The 13,534-nt window shown below is 38.1% G+C and overlaps 2 protein-coding genes across 2 annotated transcripts in view; one reads left to right on the top strand and one right to left on the bottom strand.

The window, feature by feature from the left end:
- Positions 1-157: 157 nt before the first annotated feature.
- Positions 158-12,809, bottom strand: LOC131968578 (tensin-4-like). The gene is made up of 12 exons (XM_059329525.1): positions 12,359-12,809; positions 10,916-11,252; positions 10,206-10,537; positions 10,014-10,109; positions 9,490-9,618; positions 7,942-8,034; positions 7,225-7,302; positions 6,743-6,805; positions 3,861-4,032; positions 3,675-3,743; positions 1,236-1,265; positions 158-1,058 (listed from the first exon to the last, which is right to left on the bottom strand). Exons 1-12 carry the CDS (start codon positions 12,609-12,611, stop codon positions 926-928), a joined length of 1,785 nt encoding a protein of 594 aa, XP_059185508.1. The 5' UTR covers positions 12,612-12,809; the 3' UTR covers positions 158-925.
- LOC131968572 (zinc finger protein Aiolos-like) overlaps positions 6,474-13,534 on the top strand; it is a 63,738-nt gene continuing 56,677 nt past the window's right edge. Inside the window, exons 1-2 of the mRNA XM_059329513.1 lie at positions 6,474-6,492; positions 9,170-9,266. The gene's annotated coding sequence lies outside the window, so the exon portion shown is untranslated. The remainder of the gene's footprint in view (positions 6,493-9,169; positions 9,267-13,534) is intronic.

The raw sequence follows: 13,534 nt of genomic DNA, 5'->3' as shown, positions 1-13,534 counted from the left end.
CAAAGTGAGTAACCACAATGTCTTCCTTTACGTTTATAATGAGGCTTTGATGATGAGGTCATGGAAAAGATAACACCTTCACACTCTCATTCTCTATTACACATCTATCACACACACACACACACACACACACTATGTACACGTGCACATACACAAGTTCAACAGTTCAACATGTTTATTTCTCATCATAATGAATGAAAAAAAAATCATATACAGAGAAGAAATTGTTTACAGTGCAGTACAATAAATACATTCTCACTTTACAGCTAGGGCATATGCAAAGTTTCTGATTTTGAAATGAAAGGACATGACAAGGACATGATGTCAGAGGTTTTTTCCCTCTAGTCTATAAAGAGAACCTTCAAAATCCCCCATCACCACATTTAATAGCATCAGCTTGTGCAGATAAACATGGGAATCATTTTACATTAAGAAATCTGACAAATCGACCGCTTCACCTCTATGTAAGGTGTTGGTTTCTAACATTTTCTACAATAACATTTTACATTGTGAGCTTCATATAATAACTTTTATCAACAATAGTGTTTATTTAAAATTTTTTTACAAACATCAGAAATTATTTTTTACAGTAGCACGCCATTTGTTTACAATCAAATGTTGCCGGCCTGTTATATTCAGTCTTGTATATCTTCATATATGCTACAGTTACACCTGTCTGTTCAATATGACTTTTATCATGTGACCATGGTAATGTGACCATTTTAACATGTGACCTTCTGGTATTTCGCTGGTATTGTAAACTGGCACATACATTACTTGTCCAGTTTAACAACAGTAGAGACTACGATGACCACTTTGTTACGAGATTTGACAGGTTATGAGAGGAAAGTACAGTATAAGACAGACAGTGTAAGTAGGACTTTAGGATCCCTTGCTGTATCACGTGGTCGCAGTCCTTGTGTGTCTATGGCTTGGCTATGGCAGCCTGAATAACCTCGATGACTTTGTTGTAAGGCTGCAGCGGGTCGTATTCTGCAAAGACATGGCAGACATTTTCCATGCCGGCCTCCACACCTTTTGCAACGAAGCCAAACATCCTGTTGGGATGAAGAAATGATAGATCAGATGTGTAACAAAGTGTTTTCTTAATAGAACTATAAAAGGTATGTATTGCAGGTGACCCTGAAACCTGTAAGGCTCTACTGTGGATCCTCACATCAGCAATATGAAGAACATGAATTCTGATTTTGTAAGCAATCAAAGTTTAACATTACCTTGCACCAAAACTGCAACCTTTCACCCACCTGTAAAAGTACAAAAAAAGAAAAAAATTAACATTTAACATGTAGTTATTTAATCATTCTGTAGCTTCCTAATGGTGTTCCATACGCTGGTGGACTCAAGGGGAGGGGTAGCAAAAGTGCCCTCCTTAATACCCCCCATGGAACATAATAAAGTGATCTCTAGGTTGCCCTCAAATTAAGAAAACATGATAGAGTGCAATGAAGAGTTCACTACCAGTAGAAAAAATGTAAAGAAGTCCCCTCACAGTTACTTTTACATAACTAAAAACATTATGCAGTGCCCTAAAAGTGCCCTCTACGGTTTCCATAAATGGAGAAAACATTACAAAGTGCAACCAAGAGTGCCCTTCAAGTAGAGAAAACATGATGAAGACCCCTCTACGAGCCCTAGTAGTAGAAAAAAGGTGATAAAGTGCCCTTTGCATGCCTTTAAATGGTTAAAACACAATGTAGTGCCCTGTAGGGATGCCTTCCAATTAAAAAGATGCACTGCAATGTCATATAAGCTGATATATGCCAGAAAACTTTCTGCACACTGGTGCACTTTTTTTTTTTTTCGCACTGCCTGCGAAAAAAGCCCAGACTGAGTCCGCCACTGGTTCCATATGTATTCAGATCCAAACATTCATACTTGGTCAAAGTATTTACAGTTGGAAGAAAAAGTATGTGAACCCTTTGACATTACCTAGTATTCTGCATTAATCCACATAAAATGTGATCTGATCTGCGTCTAAGTCTCAATTATAGACAAACACAATGTGCTGAACCTAATACCACACAAACAATTATAATATTTCATGTTTATATTCAACACATCCATTAAACAGTCAAAGTGATGGTGGAAAAAGTAAGTGGACCCTTGATTTAATAACTGGTCGAGCCTCCTTTGGCAGGTATAACCTAATCAAACACTTCTGACAGCTGCTGATCAGACCTGCACAATGTTCAGGAGGAATTCTGGACCATTCTTCCTCTAGAAGTGCTTCAGCTCAGCCATATGGATAGGATGTAATTCTGTAGTAGATGTTTCGGGGTCATTGTCCTGCTGCATCAAACAACTTCTACTGAGCTTCAGCTGGCAGACAACCACTCAGACATTAACCTGTAGAACACCTTGATAAAATTGGGAATTTTCCCCTCAATGATAGCAGCCCTGAATCATGATGCTCTCTGCATCATACTTCACTGTTGGGATGATGTTCTCATATTGGATAGCCCCTTTTTTTCTGAATAATTCAGCCTTAGTTTCATCATTCAACAATTGCTTCAAGTCTTTACTTGTTACTCTGGAGTTCTTTTCTTTTTCTTTCTTTTCTTCTGCTTTGGGCCTTTGGAGTCAACTTGGCTGGGCGCCCACTTCTGGGGAGAGTAGCCACAGTACTAAATTGTCTCCTTTTGTAGAACATTTGTCTAACTGTGGACTGGTTAATACCTAAAGTCTTTGAGGTTACTTTGTAATCCGTTATAGTCTGATGCACATCGACAATTCTTGATCGCAGGCCTTCCCTTTTTTGCGAGGCATGGTTCACATTAGCAGATGCTCCTTGGGAAAAGCAAACTCAAAAAGTTTGAGTGATTTTTACAGATTAGTAGCTCTACACCTCACTCAAATCTCATTTTGTTGTTGATGTGTTCAATAAAAACACGAAATATTATAATTGTTTATATGGTATTAGCTTAAGCACGTTGTGTTTGTCTATACTTGGGACTTAGATGCAGATCAGATCACATTTTTATGACAAATGAATGCAGAAAACCAGGTAATTTCAAAGGGTTCACATACTTTTTCTTGCAACTGTATATTTCAGTGTCAAAGTGCTATATTCACAAACCCTTCTAAAAGATTTTCATTTATGACCTGAGAGGTCTCTGTATAAAACTAACAGACCAAGTCAGCAGTAGACCACGATTGTGTTTTGCAAGGTAAAAAGCGATATAAGCTGCATGTAACTTTTGAATCTACTTTTGGACTAATATGGCGTCATAAGCAGGACATTGCTTTTATCCTCTGCACCATTATTTACTAACTTAGCAAAGCTATCATTGACTCAGCTAGTGCTGGCGTTCAAAATTGAAAAGCTTACTGTGGTAACCTAAGTCACTACTATTTGCTGAGGCTGAGTGGGCATTTCTATTTGAAAAACACGGAAGAGAATACAGATGGAGTCTTTAAATGCCTTTTAAAGCTTTTTTCACTGCTGATATTTTGATGTCACAGCAGGAAAAGCACAGGTGTCATGACTCCTGCCCCCCATTAAGATGTGCCTGTTCCAGTGTCCTGGTAGTGTGCATGCTGGATCCCTGTTAAGGCTGAGTAGGTCAACAAAATGGAACTAAACCCTCATTAATGTGATTAGTTACAAGTACAGCAATCCCTTTGTTTTTCTAGCTTGTTTGTTGTAAACTTACAGTCGCTTGTCTGGATCTTCACCACTGTAGCTGATCAGGTTAGCAGGGTAATGGCGTCTGAAGAAGAGCCTGTGAAGAAATTATTATAGCTGTCAAAAAATGTTACACCCAAACAACCATGGCTTTTTTGTTGTGTACTGTAAGTAAAATCTCTGCAGCGGGAAGACAGGATGTGTGTTTTCTTACTTCCTGTTGATATCCGTCAGCGTGACACCCTTCAAAGAGACCTTCAGATTCACTATGGTTGGTGTGAAGGAACCCGAAGGCTTCTCGAATGTGGAGGACACCGCCTTCTGCACTGCACAAGGGCCTGTCAGCATCTCAGTGTGGATGGCATTCAGGTAGATGAAATTGCAAGCTATGGAAAAGACAACCATTGTGATAATTTGATTAGAAATAAAGGTTGAATGCACATACTCATTAAACACAAAATGAACCCCTTTTTTCATTCACATTGGAAAAATAGACATGAATAGATTATTTCGAATATAATTTGGTCCACATTTACGAGGTTTAGGTATAATTGAAAATATGTATTAATTAGTATACAAATGTATTGCATTACTTAAAGTACTTAAATACAATTTTGTGGTACTTGTACAAAATATGAATACATTTCTTAAATAAACTAAAAGTATAAGGTTTACCTTATAAAATAAGATATATAAAGAATAATGCATACACGGTAATGTCTCATAATTATCCAGTAATAAAATATAACAGACAGGGGCCATTCTGTTGTCTAATGAGTACTTTTAAGTACATGTTGCAACTAATACTTATGTACTTCTACATGCACTTGTCATGGAATATGTTTAGCTTTAGATATTGCTGGTTTTAGTTAAAGTTACTATGTGAAGCAATTAACATGTATACATAGCTGAGTATTGTCAATAGGTGAACAGAATGTAAGTTTAAACTGAGACCCTCCCTGGCTTCAACAATTGCCTTTAACATCCTGTTGACAGATACTACTTACTACTTCTATGTTAGGATCTAAGGGCAGTTTTGCAGACAAAATCTAAAGAATGCAGCCTACAGACCCTTACAATAGATGTTGAAACAGCATTTTATGCATAACCTACACATAACATCCTGTATCTATTTTTACCTTTATACGTTCAAAAGGGCTGAATAACTCATCTGTGTGATATATGCATACCCAAACAGACACTAACGGTTCATTTTGACAGTGAAATGGAAAAGTAAACAAAGAGGGCAGCTACCTATTCTCTTCCTGACCAGACCTATTTGATTTGATTTGATTTGATTTGACTTTATTAATCCCACAGTGGGGAAATTTCTTTGTTACAGCCGCAAAGTTTCACACAATTAAGATAAAGATAAAAAATAAACAATCTAAGAAAAGACATATTAACAATGTACAAATATACAATAATAATAATAGTAATAATATACTATATACAACTTAGTGCAAATTTAAGTGGAGAAATGTGCAGAGTGCAGATTTATGCAAAAATGTTCAGGTTGTGCTGGTGTTGTACAGTCTTATGGCAGCTTGAAAGAATGATTTGCGGAAGCGTTCCTTTTTACACCGTGGGTGTAATAGTCTGTTGCTGAAAGAGCTGCTCAGAGACCCCACAGTGTCATGCAGGGGGTTACCAGGTTAACTAGTTAAAAATGTTCCATTTCTCTTTTGGCCAATGCCCAGGATGCTTACTGCACCATGGGAGCGCAAGCACACATACAAGCAGCAGGGTGTGGACTGCAGTTCACTTAACGGCCGCTAGTATCATCAATAACAGGGATTTTATGTCAATACCTCTTCCACCCGTCAGCTGTTTAATTGGTTTGTTAAATACATTTAATCTACAAGACTTTTTTTTTCAAAGCAACATTAAATTAACTATAGATTACAGTTAGTATAATTCACTTTTTCAAAAATTAAGAAGAGTTAAAAATATATATTCATATATAAGACTACAAAGTAGGCCTATTGTAGTAGCTGGCAGGATTAAGAAACTGCCCCGAGGGACTGTCTAGAGCAGGGGTGTCAAACTCAAATACACAATGGGCCAAAATTTAAAACTTGAATAAAATTGCGGGCCAAAATTGAACAAATAAACCTTTTAATATATACCAAACGTGTTTTGCTTTAACATTAAATATGGAACCAGCAACGCTTATAAAAATACAATATATAACTAAATAGTGCAGACATGCAAAATCAAATTTCAAATAAAAAACTCATCAATGTCATTAATTTACAATAATAATATAATAATTTGGTATTGCCTCGCAATAAAATAATAAAATTAATAAAATAAAATTACACTGCGGGCCAAATTTGACACAAAGTTTGACACCCCTGGCCTAGAGCAGCGGCTCATGGGAATTTGATTTTTTTACTATTCCTTTTCTAGTTTTAAGTTAGTTTATAAAATTCCGTTCATGTTTTGGGTGAGCATTTATGCAAAGTGAGTTTGAGTGTGGCGAGTTGTATTATCTTGCATGCTGATTTAAAATATTGGACAGAAGTGTTGAAATTGGTTAGATAGATTGTTAGCAATAAACCTACATATTTCTTCATAATTCAACACAGACCCTGGACATCAGAGATTCACTTGCCTAACTTGCCACAATATGTTGATTACAGCTATGTTTCTTTAGTACAGGTGAAACGCAGCTGTAATTAATCCCGCTAATTGGCTGAATCCATCAAAGAGAAAGGTAAATTAGCTATCATTAGCTGTTAGATGACGTAATGACAATCAGCAAACTGTTTGAGACGAGCTACTGTTAGCATTTCCCACATGGCTGCTAAACTACCATGTTTGTAATAACAGACAAAAAAAAGGTAAGAACATTATGGTTCATTTAGTATAATGTAGTTTAATGCCATTTTTGTTACTGAAATATGATGTGTTGTTCATGTTTTTAACCCCTCAGCTCTTTGACATTAGCAGTGAATATTTAACATTTTCTTCTTTGCTGATGCACCGCTGCTCCTTGTTATTTTGCTCCTGGGCACTTAATAAGCATTACTTGAAGGTAACTGGTCAGTGTAAACAAATTGGGGTTATATTCTTTATATTATATTGACCCACCTGTTTTACTCTTGTCCTCTGATGCTGGTTTGTCATTTGCCCTCCCTTCTGCTGCACCCACGTCTGTGAAGACAAGAAATTACAATTTTATATGTTCATCTTGTCATTCAATTCAATTCAATTCAATTCAATTGGCTTTATTGGCATGACGTAACAATGTATATATTGCCAAAGCAAGCATCAGGAAAAAAAGATAACAAGATAAGGAAAGCAATATTTACAATAAATTATTATAATTCTGTTATTCATTTTAAAAGAAAAGAAAAACTAATAACAATAAAAGAATGCAATATTTACAATCATTGAACAATATTTACAATCAATATATAATTCATACAATCTAACTGTCCCAGCAAAAAAAAGAAGAAAAAATAAAATAAATAAATAAAAAAAAAAACAACCAACAGCTGTGTGTCACTAACTCACTCACACACACACACACACACACACACACACACACTTGTCTTACAGTAATGGCCTACCTTGAGAGTGGAGCAGTAATCTGCAAGGTAAAGCGTAAGCAGAAATACTGTGCTGGTAGACCAGTGCAGAGAGACTCCCTGCAAACATAACACAAAATCATAGCTTCGTTAAATACAAGTACTATTATATATATTAATTCATTGTCTTATAGTGGGCCTCAAATTGCAGTCGAAAATTCAAATAATTCAATGACATTATTTTAAAGTGTAAATTAGTATTATTGTCTTTGTTTGTTTTTTTAAGTTCATTTCCCGATGTAGATAGGAATTTTGCTTTTTAAATGCATCCTAATCCATTGGCTCATTCCAGAATCAGTTCAAATTTTTTTCTGAATATTTTGTCACACTATTAAGACTTTAAGGAGTATGAACGGAGGAAATCACGTTCAATACAGCCTATTATTATGTACAGTTTTTTTCTTTTGCCATGTGTAGGAAGAGATCAGTAAAGAAAGAATTCTGTGGAAGCAGATAAGACTGAAAGAGGCCCATAGTAACCCTGATAATGGCTCTGTGGGCGTGAGAACACACCCTGTGAACTCATACTCTGAATAAAGAACTGCTGTCCACCCACATCTTAAAAGGCCAGACAGGGATGAGTCAGATGTGGGGTGGCAGACGTAAGGAGCCATACTACTACGACTCATATTCACTAGTAGAGTGAATTTTAAGTACATTTTCTAAGGAAATTGATATTTGCTTGATTTGAAAACTTACCAAAGTAAGGTTCCTGAGAAGCGCCTTTGATGCGTACACCCTTAGCTGATGACTCAATGAGGAAGTGTCTCACAACATCTGAAGTGCTCTCTCCTGATTTGTGTAAGAAAAAAAAGTATTTATGTGGTAGTTAATGTACAATATATGATATTGATGAATGTGATGTTGCTGGTAGTTTTTTTAACATTGGTCATGATCAGTGTTTTTATTGATTGATTTATTATTTTTATATATTTATCTTTGATGTCCTGCACCACATTAGGCCCAGTCCGTATGCTACAAATTGTATTCTAAATACTGAAGAAAAATCTGTTTGGTACAGATACTAACAAAACTTCACACTGAGATCATTTTAATATTTAATATATGCAAAAATGCTGATTCCCTCCAATATTGTGAATCACATTGCAATCCCAATATCAGTCAACGATAATCTTGATTAGATATATTTTTTGGCTTATATAATATTATAAAATAATTTTGTTGGACTATATATCTATATCTATATATCTATATCTCTATATATATATATATATATATATATATACATATATATATATATATATATATATATGTTACTGTTTATTTAAGCTCTTTTTCAGTTATGGCTGTGTATCAAACTACATGATAAAGAAAACTGTCTGGCATTTATTCTCTGTATGTATTTCTTCATATTTTAAAAGGTTTGACTTGAGCAAGGCCATACAGCAATAATTGCAATCATATCACAGCTGTAAAGAGTTAGTAGTATAAAGCAAATATTTTATTATATTAAATATATAAACCATATTTATTTTAGATATATTTATTTTAATGATTATTTAACATACTGCGTTACAAGTTTAGTTATCAGAACCGGTATTTGGAAGAAAAAAATGGTATCGAAACATCTCTAATATTGATATTTAACTGCAAAGTGTTCCTTAAAATAACATTTATGAATATTTAGAGACATCCATTGACCAATAACTACTGCATTCTCTTGTTAACCTTGGTCGAAGGATAATTCTGCAGTGAAATATAGTGGCAGACAACACATTGAAATGCTGTCAGTGCCCAACGCAGTGCTCACATGTTTTTCATATCCTGCATTCCAAAAAAAGTTGGACAAACTACAAATCTGCAAATGAAGTAAGCCTCAAAATAGTTTCGTCAGTGAGGTCCATTCTTTTCCTCTTTGATTGCTTACAGTGCCATAAACAGTTGGTTTTCTTTTGTGTTTACACAGCGTATACTGTGGGTGGAAAAAATACCAGCACTGTCTCCTGCCTCACCACAGATAGCTGGATGTCATCGGACGTGTCTATTCACATCAGCAGAGTTGGGTAAGTGATTCTCTGCGCCTTTCAGCTCTCTGGCATAGACAAATGACGACAGCTGCACTGTGCTACATTATGTCCACATTGTTTGTCTGGGATTGTGTTGGTTGTGGCATTCATGACCTTTTCTTTCCTGTATCTGACAGAACACTGCTTTGATTTTTATGATAGCAGATGAATCAAAAGGAGGCTAAAAGTCAGGCCACTGCACTGACTAGTAAGAGTTTACCTGGGTAGGCATTAGTAGTGACGTTGGCGGTTTGGTCCACCTTCACAGCCAGGCCAAAGCTGCCCCTGTATGAGGTGCTGTCTCTCACCACAAATGTTCCTGCTTCCTTGTCCTTTACCAGTGCTTCAGCTAGAATCATAAAAACGAAAACAAACAATGCTTAGAGACAGTTTCATGTGTGCGTTTGTTACTGTATCTGTTACTGCAGAAGAATCCCGGAAGAAAAAATAAGCATGAGATCTTGCAAGACAAAATAACTTTGGACCTTGAGTAAAGCTATTATGTCTCCTAGAGCTTGACCCGTACAGGATGCCAACATTAGGGAATAAAAAATGATGAATCACTTAATTTGCCAGTACTTTAATACAGACATTTATTTTTACCCTTACGGCCAAAAAGCTATCATATCAGTGCATATTGGACAACATATACCCTGATACTATTAAGCCTGGTCGGCTGATACTATCACAGGTGTAAAATGTCTTCACTGAATTATTTCTGATGTAATGTTTTGAGAGTCTCACCTTCTGCTCTGCTGATATGTGGCCGGAACCAAAACTTTGAAGTGTCCATGACAAACTTCATTGAGGGCTGGCTGCCATTGAAACGAGCTTGGAAACCTAGATAACCATAAATATACGACAGTGGGGTCAAATACTGTTTTTTGAACATGGTAGCTGCCAGCAAAATAGGCTGCTATGAGACGAGCGACTCACTGTGAGGAGAAGATGGCTTTGAGTTGGACACAAGGAGGGTCTGTATTAGGTCAGTTTCTGGTCCAGGGGGCTGGATGTTTAGATCTGGCTGTGGTGCACCGTTGACTAGCAGTACAGGTATATCGCTCAAAGACCCAGAGAGTGAAGCAGGGCTGCTCTGTGCTCCTTTGCTGTTATGCTCCTGTGGATACCCTCGCCTTATCAATGGAGGCTTTTCTGGGCTCTGCATATTTCCAAATGGCGTCGTTCTGGAGCCGTCATTGAAGGAGCCAGACATGCGAGTGAGGATGAACTCTGGAGAGTCAGCGTCTTCACTAGCCAGGGACAGGTTACTATGAGGGAGGAAGAGGATGTATTGTAAGTGTACAGATCAATACACCTTATCAATTAACATTAACATTAACTTCACAGGAGTGGATGAATGTTTTTCTCATCCTTTAATTTGTAACAGCAGAACAAAATGACATAGAAGCAAAAGATGTCACTGCATTGTTTTTGGAAATATGGCTGCAAGTTCTTGACTGTTGTTACTGCCCTAAAACTTTTGTTTAACTGCAAAATTCCAAGTTCTCAGTCCACTAAGTCACATAGTGAACGGACCCTGAACAACGTCTTTACAGAGTACAGTTAAGGTTTTGCAGCATATCTACAAGTCACTGCATGTAAGCCAAGATGCATATTTTGGACTTTGCTTTGATTGTGAATTTTACCTGCCAAGGATGTAGCTGGTGTCTGAGCATGTTGACGTGGAGAGGAGCGAGACAGCGCTGTTTCTGTTGGATTGTGACAAACGCAGTGATCCTTGGAAACTGCTTGCGTCAGGCTTCGGTGAGGCGTTTCTTCGGGGTGCACTTCCACATGGCAGCGGAGGCAGGGAGGATGTAGGGGAGCTGGAGAACACCAGTGTCCCATGGGGACTGCAGCTGACCCTGCTGGGTGAAGGGATGGCTATACTAGGTGACACAGATTGGACCACGGTGTGTGTGGAGTAGGGGGGACATCCTCTAGGGACCAACACACAGTGGGGGTCATCTTCATCTGAGTCGTCTGAGAATAGAAGAGAAAATGTTAGAAAAACCCTGAAAGCAGATCATGAAACTGATGCACTCAGTGGAAAACCGCCCGTGTTTCTTGAATTCTCTGATTTCATGCTTTGGTTACCTGTTAACAAAAAGGGCTTGGCCTCCGTATGTAAACACTAGTTGATGAAACTCACCTGATAAAGCTATTCATATTTCTCATGCAGGTACTTGCTTGCACAGATCAGACCATTCCTTCCCAACTAAATGCTTTGAATTGTGTATTTCTGCTGTTGCGATGACATCAAATCATCTAGAGTAGTCCCAACTTGTTCTTGTACACTTGAGGATCTGTCTGCCTCACTGTGTTGATGGGCACTGATTGAGTTTATGCCCTCAGGAAAACATTGTGCCTGGCCTGTGATCAATGTGTGAATGGTGGTGTCTGCAACCCAAGTTACATAATAATGACTAATGTTGAAACAGAAATAGCAAAATGCGTCTGAGACTATAGGCAGCTGCTGTGGTGAGTGTTGTTTTAGGGGAAATACTGTGTTTTGCAACAACAGGAAAGAAGAACTCAACAAAACGGCACACGTTTTCTCCTTTACTGTTAATACTGATGAAATGCACTTTGCCCTGTCTGACTACTCGTCAACGTTACTTGGTTTCCCTTGGATGTGTAGATCTCTACCACACACAGCATTGTCTTTCGAGACAAGATGAACAACAGGAAATCCATTTGTATTCTTAGTTGACTCTTGTGCACAGTTTCTGATCATAGCAGGTCTGAGTAAAGGCTCTGCTGTACCACCCTTGTGTGTGTCTGCAGCCTAACATGTGCAGGGTGTGGTACTAGTCTGGGCAGTAATCCCAGCACAGCTGAAGTGGTGCAATAACCCCATGATTAAGAAAATTAAACTATCTCAGAAAGGGACGGTATATTTCCAAAGCCTCAGGCTATGTGTACTATTTCTTTTATAAGGGTGACTGCGTTTTTACTGTGCTGTGTGTCACACCTCTGTCAGATGGAAACAGTTATTTGTTACACTTTATTGGCCTTGTTACTATTTTTGCAATGAAAGTTTGAATAGTGTAGAAACAAGGGAAAATGGCTTTTCAGCCATACTGTACCTGTAGGAGGGCTGATGCACAAAGGACTTTTGTTCACCTCGATGGGTTCGAATGTCGGATCGAGTTCCAGGATTAGCTGGTTGAGTTTATCCAGGGAAACGTCAAGATCAGAGGCACCAGGGTTACTGCTGGGCTCCGTGAGACCAGGATGTTGATTGACCTTCTCCGGTGCCGACTCCAGGCGGATAGTTTGACCCACTCTCAGAACATGATTGGGTATCATTTGGGACATGCCTTTAGTTGTAGGCATCATGTTAGGAGAGCTCACAGTCTTCTGGGAAAACTACAGGCACAGATACAATGAAAAGGGATCAGTTACACTGTCTTTACTGGAATTAGAGCCTCGCTTTTGTCCTCTTTGCAAAACAGATCCATCATAAGCTTTTTCCCAGAGAGTCCTAGTCCTAGGAAAATACAGTTTTGCCCACTGTTATACACTATACATAAACACCTATCTCAAGATTTTCATTGTTGTCCTCAGTGATTAAAGCAACATCTTGAAGACAGTTGCAGTGCAATTGCTTTTGAAGCTGTCAGATTTACACTCACTGGCCACTACATTAGGTAGACCTGTGCAACAGCTTGTCAACACAAATATCCAATCAGCCAATCACATGGCAGCAGCTCAATGCATTTAGATATGTAGACATGGTGAAGACGAGCTGCTGAAGTTCAAAGCGAGCATCAGAACAGGGAAGAAAGGTGATTTTAATGGTTGTTGTTGCCAGACATGCTGGTCTGAGTATTTCACAAACTGCTGATCTATCAACCATCTCTACAGTTTACAGAGAATGGTCCAGAAAAAGAGAACATATCCAGTGAGCCTTCATGCCTTGTTGATGCCAAAGTTCAGAGGAGAATGGCCGGGCCGGTTCAACAGTAACTCAAATAAATCGTTACAGCCAAGTTATGCAGCGTCTCTGAACGCACAACACATCCAACCTTGAAGCAGATGGGCTACAGCAGCAGAAGACCACACTGCCATTTTATTAGGTACACACTTCACCTAATAAAGTGGCTGGTGAGTGTATACCACTGCATAAGTCAGTATATTTAACCACGTTTCCCAATCCATCCAAAACGCCCCACGATGAATGATGACACAAGCTGAGTAAATGGCTTACTTCAGTGCTGATATCAGCATGAATAGTTGTTAAGGGAAGGGTGTGTCGTACG

This window comes from Centropristis striata, chromosome 1 (genome assembly GCF_030273125.1).
Source record: "Centropristis striata isolate RG_2023a ecotype Rhode Island chromosome 1, C.striata_1.0, whole genome shotgun sequence".
Taxonomy (NCBI): Eukaryota; Metazoa; Chordata; class Actinopteri; order Perciformes; family Serranidae; genus Centropristis; species Centropristis striata.
Note: the sequence above shows the minus strand (reverse complement) of the source record. Positions and strands in the feature narration are given on the sequence as shown.

Coding starts and splice junctions, on each gene's coding strand:
- LOC131968578 (XM_059329525.1), bottom strand. CDS start 12,611: ATGATGCCTACAACTAAAGGCATGTCCCAAATGATACCCAATCATGTT. Junction 3,744..3,860: donor CTGACGGATATCAACAGGAA/GTAAGAAAACAC, acceptor ATTTCTTCACAG/GCTCTTCTTCAGACGCCATT. Junction 1,059..1,235: donor GGTTGCAGTTTTGGTGCAAG/GTAATGTTAAAC, acceptor TCATCCCAACAG/GATGTTTGGCTTCGTTGCAA.